At 45.2% G+C, this 22,749-nt stretch overlaps 1 protein-coding gene across 1 annotated transcript in view; it reads left to right on the top strand.

Moving 5' to 3' along the window:
• The window catches only part of RASGRF2 (Ras protein specific guanine nucleotide releasing factor 2), a 232,251-nt gene that overhangs the window by 184,832 nt on the left and 24,670 nt on the right, over nt 1–22,749 (top strand). The window contains exons 18-19 of the mRNA XM_040622131.1: nt 3,076–3,182; nt 20,063–20,175. Of these exons, the coding sequence (XP_040478065.1) occupies nt 3,076–3,182; nt 20,063–20,175 (220 nt within the window). The remainder of the gene's footprint in view (nt 1–3,075; nt 3,183–20,062; nt 20,176–22,749) is intronic.

Here is a 22,749-nt window from a genome sequence, read left to right as displayed (position 1 = left end):
TCTATCTGATACTTCTGATACCTGGAATTCTTGGTTGTGGTGGAGGGGTGGAGTGGGGTGTTCCTCATCCCTGTGTCTACTGATCCTCGTTCACGGCAGACAGTTTGAGTGTTTCATAATTTTGGATTGTGAGTTTTTCTTCAGAGTTTTGTTTTTTTGTTTTGTTTTTGTTTTGTTTTGTTTTGTTTTAGTGCTAAACCAGTACAGGCTGAGGTTGAGTTTCTGTACCTCCAGAGAGGTTTTGTGTATACTTTTGTGAGAGGTCCCAGTATTATCACTGGCCTGGGCCACTTTTTAGCTTCTCATTTAGAGGGACAGGCCATTTGACTTAATCTGAGCTTCAAATCTACATAAAGTGGTTCTGTGGCAATTAATTCTCAGGGAGGCTTTTCTCCCCACACTCGCAGAGATTCAGGCTGAGACAGATAAGCTTCTTAACTGTCTCCTTGGGCACTTGGAGCAAGTCCCCCCTAGTCCATTCTTCACAGAGGGACTGGTCTTTTGCGAGTTCCAGGTTTATGTGGGAGTCTCAGTTCCCATTCTCTCACCCATACTTCATGAAGACCCTGGGGGTTCTTCTCCTGAACCACATGGATTTATAATTCAAATCCTGTGTTACCGAGACTGGTGAGCTGCTCTCCTCTTTGGGCAGCTAGCATCAGTTCAGAGGCTTGATTCTGGTTTTCAGGGCCCTGTGTGTTTGACCCTAGAAAATTCCTTATTTTCTTGATAACTCAGCTATGCATTGTAAAAGATATTTATTATATTTTACCCAGACTTTCTAAGCTTTTAATAGCAAAAGATTTTTAAAAAAGATATCTATTCTGCCAAGAACACATCGTCATGATCCTCTGACAGTGTCTACTGGAAGGTCAGAGATACCCGTCCACATCCAAATAGCATTATGGAAAAGAGGCCCCTGCCCTTAAGAAGTTCATAGATTTTTTTTTTTTTTGTCTAACTCATTCATAAGCTCTGAGGAAGCTTCATTTAGTCTTTCACTCTATCATCTTTACATTCCAATCCCATTCAATATTTAGTAAATTCCCACTATCCAGGCTTTCATTCATTTATTCAGCAAATATATATTGTGTACAGCCTTGCTACATGCCAGATATGTGCTCCTTGTGCTCAGCAAAAACATACCCGATCCCTGTCTACATAAGTAAATGTGAAATTGTAAATGGAACAAGTGCCAGAAAGTAAATGTGCACGGTGTTGTGAGATGTGTTGATTTGTTCAACTCAGGCCAGGAAGGGCTTAATTGGGAAAGTGAAATAAACAAGAATAGCTTTCACTGAGTGAAAAGGGGAGCGATAATTGTGTCAGATGCAGAGCAGTATGTGCAAAGGCCATGGGTGAGGATGGAGGACTAAAAGAAGGGTGGTGAGATGAAAGAGGAGAAGTGAGAAGAATATGGTTCCAGAAAAGGCTGAGAGGGAGCTAGGAGTCAAACCATGGAAGTCCTTGTGGGCTGTGTTAAGGAGTTTTTCTGTTTATCATAAGTGCTATTGAAGGGCTTTAAACAGGGGAATGACACATGTAATTTGACCTTTGAAAAAATCTTTCTCACTTTGGAAAGGAGAACAGATTTGAGGGAGCAAGAATAACAAGACTATTGTCAGTAGACCAGACTGAGAGTTGCTGGTAGCTCAACTTCAGTTTTGGCTTTGTAGAGATGAAGGTATGGACAGATTTGAGATTTACTTAGCAAACAAATTATCAGGAAGAGGGTGAGAGATAGGCCAGGGACAATTCCAAAGTTTCTGCCTTATATAACTGCGTGGCTAGTGATGTTCCTTTAACGAATTTGGAACCACCGGATAAGGATCAGGTTTGGTGGAAAGGCCATGGCTTTTTCTTTTATACAGACTGGGTCTGAGGGTTTTGAAACATCTAAGAGGAAAATATCAAGAAGCAGTTGGATATGTGGATCCAGGGCCCAGAGAAGAGACCTGGGGATATAAATACATGAGGATTTGCTTATAGGTGTTCATCAGGTGAGTTTCCATTGGAGAGGTGATAGATATCCCTTGGACAGAGAGACATGCCGGTTCCTGGTGACCTCGACAGGAGCTGTTTTGGTGGTAAGACGGGGTGAGAAGCTGGGAGCAGACGTAGAGCGTGCAGAAGATAAGGAAACGGAATAAGTGAGTGCAGACAGCTCTCATGAAGGTTGCCAGTGAAGTGATCTAAGGCTTGCATTCATTTTTAAAGGAAATATGTCACTTAATTATGATCGGAAGGTAAAATTTTTTAAAACGGAGAGTCAGTAGAAAAAATTTTAAATAGTTTCTAGATAGTGAAAATGTGCCTAAGACCGAGACGTACACTGGCACAGGGGGGAACCAAAGACACTCAACCAACATTGAAGTGTAGCAATAGCTAGCATTTATTGAGCTCTCGCTGTTGTTCCAGGGTCATTCTGAATCCTTAACATGTATTAACTAACTTAATCTCCGTAACGACTCTGTGAGGTAGGTACGTATTAGCCCCTGCGGGACACAAGGAGACCAGTCACAGAGAGGGGCTGCAACTTGCCAGGGCAGGACAACAGGGATTTGAACCCAGACAGTCTGGCTGTGCTGTTCACGTTCTTAACCACTATGCTCTCCTGCTTCTCAATACCTGGGTGCATAATAAGGTATTTGTATCATCTGTGAGCCAAGGTATGGGCTAATCCATTTAAATATTGAAAGTGTTATTGGTTGTTTAATGACTTTGGGGCAAAAGTATCAACTGATGTTCACTTAAATGCTTTGTTAAAACTTTCTTGGCTTTATGTCCTAGAACAAGGCAGGCATACATGGAAATGTCATTCGCTCCGCTTTAGCTTGAATCAGCAGCGTTAAATAAATGTGTGCACATTATTCATTGAATTGCACCTGTATCTGTGTGGTAGCCTCACAGCCGAGGGTATAATAGGTGAGAAAGCAGCATTCACAACAGTCTGAAGCCACTCGTATCTCTGTGTATTTGTGAGTGCCCGTTGACCCATGTCCTAACATAAGTGACCTTCTCCAGATTCCTGGGGATTGGCTTTAACTACATGTATGTGTTTATTCTCCTCCTCAGGATTTAACAACACCGAGAGGACATGCGACAAGGAGTTTATTATTCGGAGAACAGCCACCAATCGAGTCCTGAATGTCCTCCGTCACTGGGTCTCAAAGCACGCACAGGTAATTCAGCGGCATCGTTAATTACTTGCCAGGAATTTTTTTTTTAAACCAACATTTTAAGTCGTTACCTTTGTAAAATGCCTTCTGAGGCTTTGGAGTTAGGGTCTGAAACCTTGGAATTAGAACAGAAAGGGAAGAAATAGGATAGACATACAGATCAAAGCAAACACATGCATATTTGCCAAGAATCCACTGTCTCAGCTCTGGCGTGTCACAGGAGGTGAAGCAGGGCTCCCCTCTTTCCTCATCTTTTGAGGCAACGGCACCCACCTCAGGGCGCTAGAGCCACCGTCCTGTGCCACCCAGGGAACTCCGTTCACGAGGGCGCCCACCGTAGCTGCGGCCGGGCCCCTGGCGGTAAGCAGCAGGCACTCCCCGTGGTACACAGCAGATGCCCCTGGACGTGAGCAAGACTCCGGGCCCGCACACTCTGGTGTCCGGTCAGGGGGTATTTTCTCAGGCGGACTTAGGAGATGTTTTGCCTCTTGCCTTTGACGTTCTGGTTCCTAGTATTCTGTTTGGAAATGGCATCATGCTGACAGGACACCTACTTGTTATTTGTTTGTGTGTTTTCAGTACACGCTCGTAAAATTTATACGCATTTCACGATTTCAGAAAATAAGGAAAGAGCCTCCTTGCTTCACGAGCTTGAGACACGCGTCGTGCTTTTGTTACGCCCTGCCGAGTAACGGGCGGGCCCTGGCAGACGCGTGGCTGCCTCGGGAGGGGGCCCTGCATGGCTCAGGTCAGAACGCATTCAACATACAAAATGTGGATAAAATGCTAACAAATAAAGAAAAAGAGAAAGGAGGAGCTCCCAGGTCTCACTTCATTATCTTCTCAGAGGCTGTCATGGGTCTGCCACGTGGCCCTCGTGACAACAGTCCATGAGTTGGGGTCACGAGAGAGCCAGCGCCTAGAATCCCTGTGGGAGGAGAATTCACTAATTGGGAAAAGTGGGATTTGGGCCTCACCATCAGTTAGCCCATGACAATTCTTAAGTGTTACTTAAAATAAAAATGAAGGTAGCACATAAAATATAGGATGTAAAAATTTTATCTTACACATCTGAAATAAATAAAAATGGATCCCATACGACTCAAACTCTGAGAGCCATCCTGAGCCCGTTGAAAATGTCTAGTCTCTCCTCCTCCTCATCTCAGGGACCTGCTTGTAAGTCCCATTTGCCTCGTTGCAGATATGTGATAATGAGGTTTCTCCTGTGTCTGACTGTCCATCCCATTCCTCTCTGGTTTGGGACTGGGGGTGCTGACTTCTGATTCCGGGTATCTGTGGTGGCTTCAGAGATGCAGGGTAGCTTCGGTACACGGGGATTAGCAGACGCCTCTCGGTCGTCTTCCCTGCTGCTGTCTTCCCTCCTATCTGCAAACCTTCCCTGTCAGCCTCACCCCCTCTCTGTCAATCCTCAGTGCCCTCTTTCTTATAATGATCTGAAACAGGAATCCCTGACAATTCACATAGAACTCTCGTAGCAGCTAGAAAAGAGTTGCAATTGACAATACGCTGAACTTACTTTACTTTGGGTGAAGAGCACTCAGACGACATGGGTGTACTGAATCCCTTGCTTCTACGATAAAAAGATTTACAGTAAGCTGTTATCATCTGGCTTGACCTTGGCTGCATGGGACATGCATAAATACGTATGTGCATACAGGCCGTATTAGACTGAATAGCACCAAGTCACTGGACTAGAAAGTGGATTGATAGGAAAGCAAGGCTCTCTTTATTCAGATTGTGTCCTGGGGGACTTTAGTTGCAATCCAGAAAGCACCCTAAGTGTTAGCCGTTGTTCGGACAGATGAGATACTTTGCAGCCTGTTACTTAAGGTGTGCTTATATGTGGGGAAGCACTTTGTCAACAGTTCCATTTAGGGGGCCCACACTGGGGACCCCACCTTCTCAGACCCTCTCTACATTGGGAGCATATGTGGATGTACACATTGCTCAAATATTCAGTCTTTTGTCCTGACATGATTACTGTATAAAATATAGACCCTGAGGTATCAGAGGAAGCTCTCACCACTCACGCCTTTGTCTTTTCTTACCTTCCCTGAATGTGTGAGTGGATCTTAAGGATCCGTGGTTGGTTTCCCATTGTCCTGGTGTGACTTCATCATGTGCACATCCTGTCACCTTCCTCAGTCACGTGAGTTCTCCATCACCCTGGCGCGGCCTGAGCCAGTGGAGCTCTGAGGAGGTGTGGGTGTGGCCCCGGGCTCGACAGACCCCAAGCCAGCAGACCACCATGGTGCTTAAAGAAAGAAAGAAGTCGGCTAGTTAACCCTCATCATTGCTGTCTTTGGTTTTCACCTCACAAAACAAAGGGCTTGGACAATAGGATTTTTCATTATCTGATTCACTCTGTGCCAGTTGAATCCATTAAGGAAGAATGTAACATTATTGTGGCTCCTGATTATTTTCAATTAATAACTTTTCAAAAAAATGGGTAGGAAGTTGTAATCATTTCAAAAATATAGCCAAACACGGTAAATTGCATTTCTCCTCACATGGTAGGCCAGTTTGTCAAAAACAGAAAAGCCTCAGGGAAGTGACAAGATGTAGTTTTGTCCCAAAGTAATCTAGAGAATTGAGTCTACTACAAAATATTAGGTATCGTGTATCTATTTATCATTTCTCATGAAAGGTAACCAATATTGGCAGATACGACCCTGAACTTAATTCAGGAGAAATAGATGCAGAATTATGAGTGTTGGTTTTCCAAAGAAATACAATTTCCCTAGGATGTCACCCTGAACTCCTTCCCTGCAATGTGTGCTAGAATGCATTCTAGAACCTTCTAGCCTTTCCTTTAGTAAGTATTTGGTAAGACTAGAATGCTTTTTTTTTTCTTGATTCTAAAAGTTTTCATCTGTTATACATTCTGCCCTCGTTTCTCTTCATTTTGTTGTGCTTTTTCACTCATGTGTTGACTTCCCTATTGAAAGTGAAGCCACAAGGCCTGGCTGGGTTCCTCCCACAGGCCTTGTCTGTGGGTTAGCGAGGCAGCCCAGAGTCCGGGTACATGTATTCTTCTCTAGCTCTGCTACTGTATCCTCTGTGGGGCCTGATTCTGTCCCTCGGCCTCACAGGGGCTTAATATCCTCTTCAGAGAATGAGAACAACCATCTATCTCTTGCCTCCCCCGAGCATGTAGGGAGAATTAAAGGCAACATTGAATCAAGAAGCCTGAAAGACATAAAGTACACTGGAGGTGGGTGTAGTCAAATCCCTTCCAGCCGAGGACAGGAGATGAACATTTCACACACCACACACACCCACCGGACAAGGAGCCCTTAGTTCCCTGCAGACAGGGCCTGCCTCCTTCATGTTTGTGTCTGCTTCCTCAGGGCTCCACAGTGCTGGGCACCTGGGAGATGCCCAGGAAGAGTTGTCAGATCGAGTTTACATGATCGTGGTGCTGTTGTTTTCTCTCCAGGAGGTCGTTCTCAAGCATTTACAATTTCCGAAGTCAGCCAAGACAGGGACTAAAGCCACCAAGGGACCAGAAGTCAGGGCTGTGTGTGTAGAAAATCTGAAAGAAAGACGTGTTTTCATTAGGTGTCCACATGCTTCTCAAGCGTCTCCTGCTAGGAGGCCTCACGTGTCATTTGCATGGTTCCAAACTGTCTGCAGGTTTCAACCACGTGCTCCCCTGCTTTGTCTTCCGTGCACAGACAGGAGAGGGCGGGGCTTCAGGGCTGGTCCTCGAGTGTGTGTCAGAGACCTGGTGTGTATAATCTATAGCGATTTTGGTTTTCCTGCATTGCCGTATTGATCCACTGATTCTGGAAAGATACCCTGTCTAGTTGTTTGAGGAGTTCTACAGACCATGGAATGGCACTAATGAAGGAGCCTGCAGCTTGTCCACAGGTTACGACCTGCTTCCTCTGACTCTGGGTACTGTCAGAGTGACAAGCGGCCAAGAGTGAAATGATCCCTCATTTTCTTAACTACAGGTTAAGGGGAATGTTTTAAAAGCATGAGATCAGATAAAAATGACCTACTCACAGAAAAATATCCTTTCTAAAGGAGTTCATGGAGGGAACATTGCTACTTCCTCTCTTTTCCCTCACGTCCTTCGTTCATTCCCACTGGAGGGTGCCAGACATGGGGTAGATGTGAGCGTGAGAGGATCCAGACATTGCCTCAGTCAGGGGAGCTGGTCTTCAGTCTCCAGTGGAGAGGACTCCAGAAATGCCACCAAGTGCCTCACGAGTTAGCCACCGTCCACCTGCCGAATCCAGAGCAGGGCCCGGCTCCACCTGCCCTGGCATGTCAGGTGATGTTCTTTCCCCTGGAAAGTGAAAGCAAGAAGCAGAGAGGAGGTGTTGCGGAAAGAATGGAGGCCTTTAGGTGGGCTTCCGGGCTGAAGGCAGGCCAAGCTAGGCCAGGAAGGAAATGTCTTATTCTGGACTGAAATGGAACTTGGATCAATGTATTGGACTGGACATTCTGATTGAAGAGATCATTCTCCTACCTAAAGGCTCTCAAAGACTTGGGTGCCTGCCCAAAACTCCATGCAGGGTGGGGAAGGCTGGCCGACAGCAGTTTAATGTGATCCGTGAAAAGCAGTACCGCTGCTCATTGTTTGTGATACAGGAAGTGCAGGTTGTCTGGGAGAGCAGTTTCACAGAATATATCAAAATAACTCAGCTGTTATGTTTCTAAGTCACTTCAGTCCTCTTATACTCATTGTTTGGGGGACAGAGAGAGCACACCCTGAGCTGATGATGACGAACGCTCGAGTTTATATTTCAGTTTATATGCTTTGTTGCGTTTTACGTAGTATTACATTCTTCGTGTAAAGGGCACTAAGGAGCGTGGCTCAGTGACTTTTCCTTTGAACACACCTGTACACCTATCACCCTGGCCAAGATAACCACCCACCAGAGAGGGCCCTCCCAGCCCATGCCCCTCTTCCTGGGCATTGCCCAATCTTCTGTTAGTTTTAGTATTGTTCTTACTGATGTTACGTACTTTTTCTATATTAAGGATAAAACCTTTTATCAGCCAATTACACTCATTTCCCCCAGTGTGCTCGTTCACTGTTAACACTGTGTATGATACTTGTTGCATACATACGTGTTCTCCCATTGTAAGAGGGCTTTATATATACTCTATCATGTAAAAATATACACATACACTCACACAGACCCTAGAGTCTTTCAGAATCCATATTCTGTAACACTTCCTGAACACATTTAATAAATAAAGGAAGTTTGGGGTGTAAGACGAAAATCAGCAGCTCTCACCACGCCACTCTGTAGTCACACATAGTAGTTGAGGTGAAAGCTTTCACACCTCCAGAAATCCCGGTAGGAGCTGACCTTGGGCCGCTGTGTCCGTGTATGGATGTCGGAGCAGAGGGGCCTTCGGGAAGCCCGCTGGAAAAGTAGTGGGGCAATGGTGAGGAGCACGGGCTTCAGGGTCAGAGGTACCTGGATTGAAATCCCCTCCCTACCGTTTATCAGCCATGTGGCTCAGCAAACTATTCAGCTCCTCCAGGCCCTCCATTTGTCCTTCTATCTAAGTGCGGATGATGTCACTTCTTTCTTCTAGCCATTGTGAGGATTACGTGAGGTAAGACCTATTAGAGTAACCGTTACAGATGAATGGTCAGAACATTACAGATGGCTGCTCCTGGCAGAGCCCTGTGAGGGCCTAAACGTTGTTACCCCGACTGGACCAGTGAAGCGATTAGGTCTCAGAGAGGTTCAGTTACCGCTGCCCCGGTGAACCTTTTATAACGGTGGGAACATTCTGTATCTGTAGGGCCAAGTACAGTAGCCACGTGTGGCTAATGAAGCCCTCGAAATGCAGCTAGGGTGGCTGAGAAATGGATTTAGTTCAATTTAAATAGCCACATGTGATGAATGGCTCCAGTGTAACCTCACAGTTCTAGACCCTTCGGAAGAACAGCCATGAGCCAGACCCAGCTCCCTGACATCGGCTCAGAGCTCCTCCCTCTCTCCTGCAGGGCCCCTTCCTCTGAAACAGGAAACTACGGGTCATCTCCGCTTGGCCCCAGCAATAAGCCTGCTAAAGAGCGGCTCACCTCTGTTGGGTCTGTAGACAAAATAAAACTCCTAAGTAACACCGGTGTTGGAGTTATAAACCCAAGGAAGATGATGGCTCTTTCCCGGTAAGGGAGCGCACCAGTGAGCATCCTCGCGCTTGGGCTTCGAGCCTGCAGCTTCGGGCCAGGGGTCCAGTGGGATCGTGCCCTGTTGCCTACTTGAGGCAGGAAAGTGGGTGCTGCTGGGATGGCAGGGACTTCATGTGTTCAAAGACCTCAGGGATCCGGGTGTCCTAGAATGAGAGTTTATGTAGTTCGTCTCTTCTGTTAGTTATTTCGACAGATGACAGGGGGCCCTTTTTTAATTTTTTAATTTTTTGGCATTGCTTAGTAAGACACTAAATCTAGCATCAAATTAGAGCACTAAGTTCAGATTTATTCTTTGTTCCAAATCTGCAACGGAGGTTGGCCAAGGATGAGCCTAGCACAGACTTCAGTGTGGGTGGGAGAATGAAATGTGTAAGTAAGATCCAGCCACTTGCCTGGGCAGCTCCTGTCGCCCCTGCTGAGAGCCCTCAGCCGCCTAGCAGCCCTGTCCTGCCCTCGGGCTCAGCCCCTCCCCACCTCCACCTGCTCCGGCCAGCCCTGGGGGACCCTCCCATCCACACTTGCTGCTCAGTTTCTGCTCTTGAGGCACGGCTCTTCTTCCCACTCTCAAGGCTGTCTTCAGAGGGCAGATGCCTGATCTTTGAGCTCTTTGCGGAGAAAGAATGGCCCCCTGGGCCACACCGCTGTCTGCACGGTGTGGGTGCTTCCTGTCTCCGAAAATGCCCAGGACTTTACAAACCACTCTTCCCCAAGTCCTTCCCACAGCTCAATGACATCTCCCGATGTCCACTCCCGGGAAGACGTGTAGCCGGCACTGAGCTAGGAGGACGTGCCATTGCATTCCATAGACGTGACCTCTGCACCAGTCTGGGGTTTGAGGCTGTCCTCATTATGATACAGGGCACAAGGTCTTTTATAGGCGACTTGAAAACATAATGCCCCACTTAGAAGGCAGCTTCCTGTATGAGGGTGAATTCTGAATGACAAGACTTCCAATGTTTCTGGTTGTTTTTTTTTTTTTTTAACTAACAAAATCTGTATCGTTTACTCTTGTGTCAGGCCCTGTTCTAAGGAGTTTTCAAATATTAAGTCATTTACCCCCCACTTCAGCCTTTTAAGGGAGGGAAGGTAGATATTGTTATTATCCCAGCTTGACAGATGGGGAAATTGAAGCCTTGGGAGATGAAATAATCTGCCTGAAATGACACAGAGAGCAGGTGGCAGAAGCAGGTTGCCCCCCCCCGCCCCAGGCTGCCGGCTGCCCAGAGCATGCTCGAACCGCTGATCTCGCCGGCCAACTCTTGGGGTGCAGACAGGTTGAACGCAAACTATACAAAGCCACTTCTGACTCAAAAGGGCAAGAAAATCATATGCTACCACTGATTATGCTTTTGCTATTTCTAAATCTTTCCTTAAAAAAGTTACTTTTGTCCCAGAGTCTGTTCTGTGTCCCTTAAACAAAGGATGTGCTTGGCTCTACTGCCTCCCTTCTGACAACTGGGGTGGCCCCTCCTGCTCTTGGACGGTGATTAATAGGCTCCGCAAGCCAGCCTCCCCAGCGCGGGCCATGGCAGGAGATGGAGCCAGTGCTGTCTACGGTGAGAGGTCAGGAGACCCCAGACTTCCCCCTAACAGGTGGACGAGGATGCTTTCCCCCTGCTCAGCAGCCCCAAAGTACAGTGAGCCTCCTGTCCCCTGCCAGTGGGTGTGGATCGGGATGCCGGGAACAAGAAGAGAACTGAGTTGCAATGTGAGAAGCTGGCAGCTATGAACTATTTGTTTAATGACAGATTCATTGTCTCCTGCTTTAGCCTTGCAAATCGTTGTATAAAGGCACTGAATGGGAAGACAGTCAATGGGCGACACACTTTTTTATGTTAGTCTCATCTTTACTAGTTAGCGCCCATTCACTTCTAGTTGTCCATACCATTTCCTATTGACGTCTCCATGTCCAGGCTGAGAAATCCCAAATATCCACCAGGTACAAACCAGTGTTTGTTCCCAGACTCAGATTTCCCACGAAGGCAGCCAAAGTGAGGCAGAGAATGCTCTATTTAATTAGGCCAGCCGCTTAAGTTCCTTTTGGATCCTCCTGATTCCTGGGTACGTAGGCTGGTACTTATTTTCATCACTATTGTATTCGATCCTGCTGTAGTATTTTATTAAAATCTGTCCTGTCCTCCTTCCCTCAGAACAGACTGCCCCGGGCATCACATTTCCCTTGAGTTCCTGGGTCAAAAACGACTCAGGTGAGGAGAGAAGTCTGGAAACCTGAATTCTAGTCTAGATTCCCATGTAGCTTACCACCCTCCTCATTCACGAAACTGGCAAAATACTCTGTAAGGGGTTCTTATGCACAAATGAATCATTTGTCAGAGTGCTCTAGAAAATATAAAATATAAAATCAGAAACTATTATCTGATAACTATGGATTTTCTTCTTCTTTCTTCTTAATCCTGAAGATAGATTTTCATTTTCTCTTTTTTTCTGTGGTCCAGGCAAACAACCAAGTAAGAAGAGCCTACTTCCTTTAACTACTTACCAAAGATGTTTCTTATCTTTTATACATTCCTATTGTTATCCTTTAAACTCTCCTCAAGCTTTCCATGCACGTCTTTAAAAATAAGAAAAGAAAACTTGGTGAGAAATTAACAACAGGATTTATTTAAGTCTGTGTGAAACAGAATTAAGAGTTTAGGAAACCAGTGTGTTAAATGGAACTTATTTTCAGTTCCCATTGTTGCCAAGACAGAAATTTAGCTTTCTCTGTAGAACCAGCGGGATTCTTTAACCTTCTGTGGCTGGGTTTCGTGGACAGAAAACACTGAGCAACACCATATGGGATTTTATGTACATCAGTAGCTTCTTCCTTCTTTCAGCTTGCATTCTACATGCCCATAATCACTTGTGCACCTAGGAGGTATTGCTGGAGCCTGTGGCACACAGGACTGAGTCCTCGGGCCCTTCTCTGGACCAGCACCCCTGTCCCCCAGGACTCTGTCCCCCTGGACTCCAAGGAGCCAGCTCAGCACTGGGGCATTAACCGGTTTGTTCCGTTTTGTTGTTGTTGTTGTTGTTATTTATTTGTCAGAGAGAGAGAGAGCACAAGCAGGGGGCGTGGGAGGCAGAGGGAGAAGCAGGCTCCCCACTGAGCAGAGAGCCCAATACAGGACTTGATCCCAGGACCCTGGATCATGACCTGAACTGGCAGGTTCAGGTGGCAGACACTTAAGCGACTGAGCCACCCAGGGGTCCCTTTGTTCAGGTCTTAAGTGTCGCCTACCTGCTGTCCTTTTCCTCCTGCTTGTCTCCTGCTCATTCTGCATCCAGATGCCACCGACCTTTATCTCTTAATGTCTTTGCATAATGAAGTGTCTTCCTGGATGAATGTCACAGGTTGTACTTCTGCCACATTCCTGACTCTGAGTCTATCTTCTTCATGGGGAAGGGGATGAAGTTTGCCTACCAGCTTTCTTTACCAGTCTTTTTCCCTTTTATGGGTCAGGGCATGGAGAACAAATTCTAACTTACAGACCACTCTCTACTAAGACTTATTCTCAAGTTAAAGCCAATGATAATTTTGTTGGCATGTGGCAATAATTAAGAAATTTTGAAAATCAGTATTAAAAGCAGGCCTTTCCAAACTGGTTTTTTTTTTTTTCCCTCTCCAATCTTTGTCATTGTCTTGAAAGCTATAATCTGTTATCAATTAGCCACCTCTCTAGAAACCACTGGAAAACATAGCATCTGGAAAATTTTTCCTTCTTCTGATAAATGCCTTTTAAATTAACTGATTCTCTTTTGAGACGTAAAGATGTAACCCTGGGAGTTACGTGATTTCCAGGTTGTGGGCAGGATTTAAAATTCTTCTAAGCGCAGCCGTTCAGGTCTAAAGGCTGGATTTTAGCGAGTCATTCAAATGCAGAATGGTTTGTTAGAAAATGGCCAGATAAATTATTTTCTGCATGGTTTCTTCCTTCTCACTGAGTTGGTGTCATTCATTGCCATTTGCCTCCCCCCAGTTATTTTTGTTCTAACATATCTTCCACATTTTGCATTGTGCCTTCCTCTAGTAGCCTCCCACCTCACATCTGCTAAAATAATTTCCCCAAACACCAGTTTAAGAAGAATTAGGTAACGTATTACCACACATCTCAAAGTCAAGTATCCTCCCTAGAACTTTTATCCACTCATTCGACAGATATTTGAGCCCCCACAAGGACTACCTGTGCTTACCAAATTTGGGGCTTAATTATTTGGGGTTTTCCACCTCTTCCTGGTGCATAAGCTGCTACATGCTGGTCAGTTACACATTTCCTATATATTCTCTTCCTCTTTGGAGATTCTAGAACCTTATGACTAAGTGTTGAACAGGTATTGGAAAGTTTGGAATTACTGTGGAGTTGCTTTGTCGGGTTTTATTCCAAAGGTAATGCCCTTCCTTATGTTTTGTTTGTTTGCTTGTTTTTGAATAGGTTGTTCCTTTTGTAGGGCAAACAAAGAGGCTTTTAAAATATCTTTGTAGTTAGGTGATGGGAAATGCTGGAAAACCCTGCCTTTCACTTTTCCAGTGACAAACTGTGATTCAGAGTCAAGGTTGCCCAGAAGTGGCAAGAAGGCAGGCCGACCAGGCATGGTATCATGTGGACGAGGCCAAACAGCTGTTGTGCAGGGTCTCCCTTGCCAGCTGTTAGCCCGCACAGTCTGCCCAGGGATCAGGTTTCAACATGTAAGTTCTGAATGAAGTCTCCCCTCCTCAAGAGAACTGAAAACCACACTGGTGTAGAGGCTTCTTATCTCTGGTTCATTAAAACGAGGAATCCAGAAACGTGTATCCTCAACCTTGCTTTGCATAGATTTTGGGAAGATCACTCAGCATCTTTGCAGCAGTTTCCCAGTTGACAAAATGGCCCAGATCTAACCTAAATCCACACCACAATGCAAAATAAATTCTTCATCTTCTATGGTCAAAGAAAACAGAAAACAGTAGCGTGCTTTTCATTTTCTTGAAAACCATTGTCAAACCCCAGGCTCTTATTTTTGACCCTAACACATCCTAAGCCCCTTCTTTATGAGCCCACTGTCCCAGGTTTTAAAATTATGTATGTGGTTTTGCTCCATTCTGCAGTATTTCTACTTTCCTTTTAAAAACTCTGGCCACGGTTTGGAATACACTGTACTGATTACAGTGAGAAAATTATTCTCATAATTCTCTTTACCCTCAAACTGTGTTTATTGAATCAGATTTCCCAATGTCCTAGAGTTCCCTTGGCCAGGCATGGTGTATTACTAATTATTACCCTGCTCTCCTGAAAGAGTGTCTGTAATCGCCAGCATGCCTCAGCCGTCAGCGGGGATTTAGTCTCTGCGTCCTGGAGAATCTCATTTATTGTGTCACAGATTATTTTTCTGTTGTATGATCTAGTCTGATTAATACAAACATGAGTTTCAAGATCTCCGTCTCAGAAGGGTGTTGGTGTAGGTGGGAAATAGTTCCAGACTCATAACAGCAACCAGCTGTCTGCTAATGTGTTTCAGCCCAAGGCACCAGCCCTAGTTCACTGAGAGCCACTGTTTTTGGAGAGTCTGTGGTGTTAGCAGTTGGAAACTCAGGTTTTCCACGGACACTGCCTAGGGTCACGTCCCGAGTTTGCCACTTGCCATGTGTGTGACTTTGAACCAGATACTTCGATTCTCTGTGCCTTGACTTGCTTATCTGTAAAATGGGAATAATAATGATTGTAACTGTATTAAATTAGATGAAAGTGATTAAAGTATCGAGCATGTGGCAAACTCTCACCAAGTCTTAGTTACGATAATGACCCCAGGAATTGCTCATTAACCTGGGGGAAATACTGACTTTCTAATCATTTATGAATGTGTTGGAGTAGAGTCCATAAAAGCTTGGTAGAATTAGCTCCTCTCACCCTAGCTTATCTCTTGAGGAGGATCTGACATCATTGGCTGGTTAGCTCTTGTCCCTGAGCATTTGCCGTGTTCCCTGATAGTCCGCCTGAGCTGTCCCCTCTTTGCAGGGGTTCCCGGAGCTGCATTTGCAGGCCCAGAACCTCTCCTCCGACTCAGCCTGGCAGGGCCACGCTCTTCCCGCTGCAGACCCCTCTCCCCCGGCTGCAGGGGTTAATAATGTTTCCTTCATCTGCCCATCGCCCACCCTGCTGTCCTCTGCTCTGCCTTCCCCCGGAGACGTCATCAACTGAGGTGCTCAGGACCTGTTGAAGGAATAAGAAGGTCTCCTTTTTAGAGACTGGAATGTAAAAGCCTCACAAATTCTGGCTCTCCACCTTTGGAAGCAGGATGGTTTCTTCTTTCTTATCTTGTGTCTCCTCATCTCCGCTTCAAACATGGGGACACAAAAACTAACCTACGTAAGCTGTTGCTGGGATAGCTTCGGTGACTGCCTCAGGTGCTGCTGGACGCGCAGGGCTTGCTGATCTGGGGCCTGGGATCACCGACAGCAGGCAGCTTCCTCGCGCAGGGCCCGGCTGGCTGTGCGCCCGGCCGCCCGCCAGGTCCCAGCGCAAAGGCGGTGCGGACTCCCGCAGAGCCGGATGACCCGGGAGCGCCATCTCGTGGGCGCACCGATTGCTGCCTGCGAGAAGGAGCCCGTGTTCTTCCTCCAACCGAGGAGTCTCATTTCCCATTGCAGGGCCTGGGGAAATGCAACACAAAATTAGATTCCAGATAATTTAAAAATGGCTGTCAGGCAGACTTATTATGAATAATCTACCTTTGGATTTAAATGGGGCAAGTGCCTTTTAGCTTCTCCAGATTTCTATTGAAGTAGTAGCTATTAGGTTTTGAACAGGGACTTTCAAACGGCCAATTCTGCATTTACATGCATTGGTAAAAAAGAAAATTTTACATTCTAGGTATAACATCAGAGGATTCAGGATTTTTTTTTAAGGCAGTTTTTAAGGAGTTGCTTTTGCATGAATTTAAAAAAATAAACAATGGCAAAGTCTTCCTACTGAAAGTGTAATCAGTATCACCCAGGAGCTCATTAGAAAAGTATCCCAGACTCTGGACTCCTGGAAACAAACTGAGGGTTACAGAAGGGATGGGGATGGGGAATGGGGTAACAGAGTGATGGGTATTAAGGAGGGCACGTGTGGTGAGAGCACTGGGTCTGAGTGTTATACGCAACTAATGAATCGTTGAACACTACATCGAAAACTAATGATGTATTATATGTTGGGTTGTTGAACATAATTAAAAAGAAAAAAGTATCCCTGTTCCAGACCTACCACATTAGAATCTGTGGTGAGGGGCACCTGGGCGACTCAGTCGGTTAAGCGTCTGCGTTTGGCTCAGGTCATGATCTCAGGGTCCTGGGATCGAGCGCTGCATCGGGCTCCCTGCTCAACTGGGAGTCTGCTTCTCCTTCTCCCTTTCTCACTTCGCTCTCTCTCTCAAATAAATAAAATCTTAAAAAACAAAAAAGAAGAAGAAGAAGAGAAAGAAGAAGGATCCGTGGTGATTCGTGGGCATATTGGCAGATACAAGCGCAGGTTACCAGAGTCAGATGGACCCCCTGTATTTTTGTCCGCTTGCTGGTACCTCCTTCCATGTCTCGTCTCAGCCATATGATCACATCCCTTCAGCCTCCGTGGCCCTTATATGACACAAGATCGTAGTTTCCTGCCATGTCTGCTCCTGGGTCAGCCAAGGGACAACTGAAATCATGTGCAGCAGGTCACGTTGAACATGGGAAAAACCTGTGCAAATGTCAGGGGAGACTATGCATGAGAACTCTTACATTTCATACTCGGCCATCATTGGATAATATGCTTTACACCAGCTACAAATCGGCAGAGCGAATGTTCACCGATAATCTTCACCTTGCCTCCAAGAGTGTGTGGTCAGATTCCACCAAGTTTTCAAAGGGCTCTCTCAGGCTAGTCTTTCCAGAGCTCAGAATAATAAAATGATACTTTATTTTCCTTAACAAGACCTTTCACACATCTTGCCTTCCTGGGGTCTCAGAACTGTTTCCTCTGTGGAGCCCAGGATGGGGCACAGTAGGTACTCAGCGGAGCTTGTTGATGAAACTGCTAATTATCCCTCAGCAAGGGCCAAACACTGGCCTGATGTCCTTCACACTGAAGCACTTACGATCAGCCCATGATGTGCGTCATTAGAGACTGATAGAGCTACAGAGGACACTATCGTATCCCCAATCAACACCGATATTCATTAAGGAAACAGGCTCCTGACGGCTGAGAAATCCTTTGGTAGCGCTCAGGGATTGACGTTAGGGAGGATATTAGCTGTTTACAAATATTCCCTTCGCCTTGAAATGGGGGCAGGGATACACAAATAAAACACAGTAGCAAGATATTACTCTCTTTTCCTTGCATACATTTTTTTAAAGATTTTATTTATTTATTTGACAGAGAGCACACGAGCAGGAGGAAGGGGTAGCGGGAGAAGCAGACTCCCATTGGGCAGGGAGCCTGATGCAGGACTTGATCCCAGGACCCTGGGACGAAAGCAGACAGTTAACCGACTGAGCCACCCAGGCGCCCCTACTTGCATACATTTTAAAAGGGAAACCAATAGCCAAGAAGCTGTTGGACAATAAATAGATGAAATTTTAGGAAAACACATCAGCTGAAAAGCCTGAGAATACTAAGAGATATTAACCTCCGCATTGCCCCAGCCCCGGGTGTCTCCTGTTCCCAAGAAATGGTACTGATTGTCAAGCAGTAAAAATGAAATATTGAGAAAAAATTGTTATACAGTTCTTCACCGAACTGAGGCACAAAAATATCCAACTCAAATTAGGGCAGACTGTCGCATTGTCTGCAATTTATGAAATTATGGACCTTTTTGCCCCTGATTTACTAAAATAGGAAATGTGTGCTGTTTTCTTTTTACTGGATTCATTCTAATTAGCAATGTTTTCTCTAATCATTTAAAAGAGTTCAGAATGTCAGGGCTTCAAAATTACTTTCCTTAAAGTTAAAATGTAGTTATAACAAGTCGCTTCGCATAGGGAGGGAAAATACACATTCACGCTCTATATAGAAAGATAGTCTATCACAGTCAGGACCTTGAAAGCAGAACTTAGCGGGCAGATAGTCTCTGAAAACCTTACTATCCCAGCACGCTGCCTGTCGGTGTATCATACGAATGCATTCAATAAAAGAGTGCAAGAGACACGATGTTACCTTTTTACTTCTTTTTTCAACTTTTTACCTTTAAACATTTCACATCGAGAGAAAATGCCAGAATAAAACAACGAACGCTGATACCCATCTACGGTCACTCATGATAACGTGCTCACCGTACTTGTGTTCTCTCTCTCTTTCTGCCTCCTTTCTGCCCTCCCAAACAAGGACCTGCTCTTAAACAGCCTCAGTAAAATGATCAAATTCAGGACAATTTAACACTGATAATATCCTCAGCTAATACATCGTCCTGGCTTGACTTTTGCCAGTTGTCCCAGTGATGCCTTTCTATCATTTTTCCCTTGATCTCGGATCTAATCCAGATTCACATGTTGCATGTAGGCGTGGGCCCTTCGGTGTCCTTTAAAAAGGGACAGTTCCCATTCTTCTTTGTCTGCCAATGCATTCACACTTTTGAAGAGCACAATCTTCCTCGCAGTGCAAATGTGAGATTATGCATTTGGGGGGGGGGGAAGACGGTGATTTTCAGAGTTATCACACGAGGAGGTACCCTATGTGGGTTTGTTCCACTGTTGGTGATGGTAACTGATCACTTTGTGGCGGTCATGTCTGCCAGAGTCTCTCTGTAATTAACAAATCGTTTCTTGCAGGGGCAGTAGGGAACTCTGACACCACTAATTCTGTTTCCCAATAAATTTCAGCATCCGCTCAGTTGCCTGATCAGTTATTACTGCTTTGGTCAAATGGTGATTTTCCTCTTTTATTTCTTTGCATTTATTAGTTGGAATTCTACTGTAAAGAAGAGTTTCTCTTCCACCCTCTTTCTGTATTTACCTCTTATGTCTTTGTGAACATCGGTAGGGATTTACAGGTTGTTTTGATTCAGTTGGTTAATACTTATCACTCTCATTATCCGTTTTGATGCTCATCTTGCCCCAGCTTTGCCCAGCGGGCGCCCCTTCAGTCCCACTCCTGGGCTTGCTCATCATTAGTCTGCGAGTGTTGTCTATTCTTTAGCCCTTAGCATCTCTGTTTTGAAGTTCTTAATTCAAGTCACTGCCCGAATGACAGATTTTATTCTTGCAACAGATTTTTTTTTTCTTTTAGCTATTGCTATGCCCCAGTTACTGATCTGATACATGGTCCAGTGGGAAACCAGACCATTATTTCAGCCTTTACAATACAGCAGGTTATGGTAGGGGGCACCATGGGAGCATCAAAGCAAAGCCCTTGATCCCATTGGATTGAATAAAGAAGCTCCTGAGAGAACGTTTATCACCTCCTAGACATGAAAGATGAGTAGAAGTAAACATGGGGAGGAGGCACAGTGGTTCAGGCTAAGGGAAGTGCCTGTATCTTTGAGGAATTCCCACTCCCTGGGGAGCCTGTCAGAAATACCAATAATAGGACCCCATCCCAAACCAATGAACTCAGGATCTCTGGCCGGGAGTGCAGTCCTAGGGTCCGTACATTTTAATTTCCATACATAGCTTCTAGAGAATTTATCATGAGAAATGGTGTCATGTGTCATGGAGCTAAAACCTTCACGACTAAAATTTTACAAGATGCATTTTATTTTATAGGATTTTGAACTCAACAATGAACTAAAGATGAATGTCCTCAATTTGCTAGAAGAAGTTTTGCGAGACCCAGACCTTCTTCCCCAGGAAAGGAAAGCCACGGCGAATATCCTGAGGTAAAATGCAGTTACAGGGGCCTCCTAATGACATTGGGTGATTGGAGCAATGTTCTAGAAAATAAGATCCTATCAGACCAGGAAGATGTATCTTAGACTCCTGGGGACAGCAAGGAGTCTGCTGTCACCACAAAGTGTGACGTTTCATCTTCTCTTTCCCGGGGGCATGTTGGTGTCTGCTGCCTCGGGAAGACTTGGCCTGGGCGACGTGGCTTGTGTGGCGTGCCTGTGTGGGCCTCCTGTCTGTGTGGGCGACAGTGGCTTCTTGCAGAACCAGAAATGAAAAGAAGGATGCCTTGAGGATCCTGTCCTGCAAGCCCAGCAGGCACTGCAGAGACATGCGGTTTTCCTGCCGTCGGGTCTAGTTGTTGATCATAAGCTCATGTCTGTGAGCAGGATGGTAGCATTTCTGCGTGAGTCCTGTGCCCCCGGCTTGTGGATGTGCACCATATAGCAGTTACGTGTGTCTCTGGCTTGTTTCACCGATCCTAGACCAGTTTCACTAACAACTTCTCACATCATGGGATTCTCACATCATGTAGGTTGTATAAAAGCTCGTGGGTGTGATAAAAGCTTGAACTTTGGGTTTCCCACGAGAGACTCTTTGTGGCTGTCATTACACCCAGCATCCAAGCAGGTAACAAACTTTCCTATGGTTGCTTGAACTGATGGGTGGATTTTTTTTCTCATCTGCTCTACAGGAGGAGGACAGCCATCAGTGGTGTTGTGCAGACATTTCAGTTACAGCTTTTCCCCTGACTCCTGGCCATGTCATTTGTCCCTGTTTAGGGATGGGAAGCCCAGCATCTACCTGCTAGACCTGGTAGCCCTTTACCATTTTGGTTTCTAGTTCCATCTTCATTTGTAATCTCTGGAAAGAGTCCTTCCTTTCTTCTAAGCTTGACTATATTGTTTCTTTGTTATCCAGAATTTTGTGCGTAGAGGGGAGTCCATCTTAGCTCAGTCTACCATGTTTTTGGAAGTCACTCTTTAACTCAGAGATGCTGGATTTTGGTCTGTAACATTTTAGCAGTTGGCTCATAAGTCATTCTTAGTACCATCAGTTCAAGCTCCCACCACCAGACCCTTCTTTGGTTTAGGGGCTCTTGCGGGTGGAATGTGTTGCCCCAAAACAGATATGTTGATGTTCTAACCCTAAGTACCTAAAAATGTGATCTTATTTGGAAATAGGGCCATTGCAGATGTAATTAATTAAGATGAGGTCATACTGGAGTAGCATGGACCCCTAATCCAATATAACTGGTGTCCTTATGAGAAGATGGCCATGGGAAAATAGAGACATAGAGATGGTCCTGGGAAGACAGAGGCACAGAAGGTGGTCCTGGGAAGACAGAGGCACAGAAGGTGGTCCTGGGAAGACAGAGGCACAGAAGGTGGTCCTGGGAAGACAGAGGCACAGAAGGTGGTCCTGGGAAGACAGAGGCACAGAAGGTGGTTCTGGGAAGATAGAGATGTAGAAGATGGTCATGGGAAGATGGAGCAGAGATTGGAGTGAGGCAGCTGCAAGGCGAGGAATGCCATTTGCTTGAAAACCACTAAAAGTTAGATGAGGCAGATTCCTCTACAGGTTTCAAGAGGGAATGTGGCCCTGCCAACACCTTGATCTTGGACTTCTAGCCTCCAGAATTCTAAGACAATAAATCTCTGTTGTTTTAAGCCACCTAGTTTGTGGTACTTTATTAGGGCAACTCTAGGAATCTGAATACTTTCTAGAAGTTTGTGTCCCCAGGGACATTTGACTGGACAGCCGTCAGGGAAGCGAGGGTGTTCAGACTGGGAAAGACTCTTGGGATTAGCAAATATGAAACCCCATGTTGCCCATCCCCTCACAACACCCATGCCAGACATTACCAATCAATCCTAAGGGCTTTCTGCCCACACTAGTGGTGAGCTCAGAACTCCCTTAACTGGCACGTCATTAATTGGAGTTGGCCGTTAAGATGAATCCTATTTACCATTCCAGGCCTTTATTATTTATCAGGCTTAAGATGCACAAATTCTTTTTGTTGAATAAATGACCTGAGAATTGGAGGTGTGGGATCAAAAAGAAATAGAAATTTTAGTAGATGGTACAGCTGGGAGCATGACATGGAGCAGGGTCTGATTCTAACTTTTGCAGGATTCACAGGTGTAATCTTGGTTCAGCCACTCATGGCTGTCAACTTTCTTAAACAGTCTAAACGTCAGTTCCCTCATTTATAAAATGAGGCTAGTAGTCCCTACTATTAAGTTGTTTTGACGATTACATGACATAATATGTACAAAGAAGTTAACACAATGCCTGAAACATAAGTAGCACTTGTTTTACTGGTACACTTATTATGATTATGATTATTAGCTCAAACAGTAGCTCTTAGGAAAAATAGTTTCTTCCATGAAGGCAATATGGCGCGAGTAAAACCAAGCTAGGTCTCAGTCAAACTCAACTTTCCTTAGGCTTCATCACTTTGTCTATACAAAGGAGATTATAATAACATTAAAAACCAATTTAATATTGCACAAAGACATGAATGGAATAAAAAATCATTCAAATGTTCACTTTAATGAATTATT

This window comes from Ursus maritimus, unplaced genomic scaffold (assembly GCF_017311325.1).
Source record: "Ursus maritimus isolate PB19 unplaced genomic scaffold, ASM1731132v1 scaffold_5, whole genome shotgun sequence".
Lineage (NCBI taxonomy): Eukaryota > Metazoa > Chordata > Mammalia > Carnivora > Ursidae > Ursus > Ursus maritimus.
Note: the sequence above shows the minus strand (reverse complement) of the source record. Positions and strands in the feature narration are given on the sequence as shown.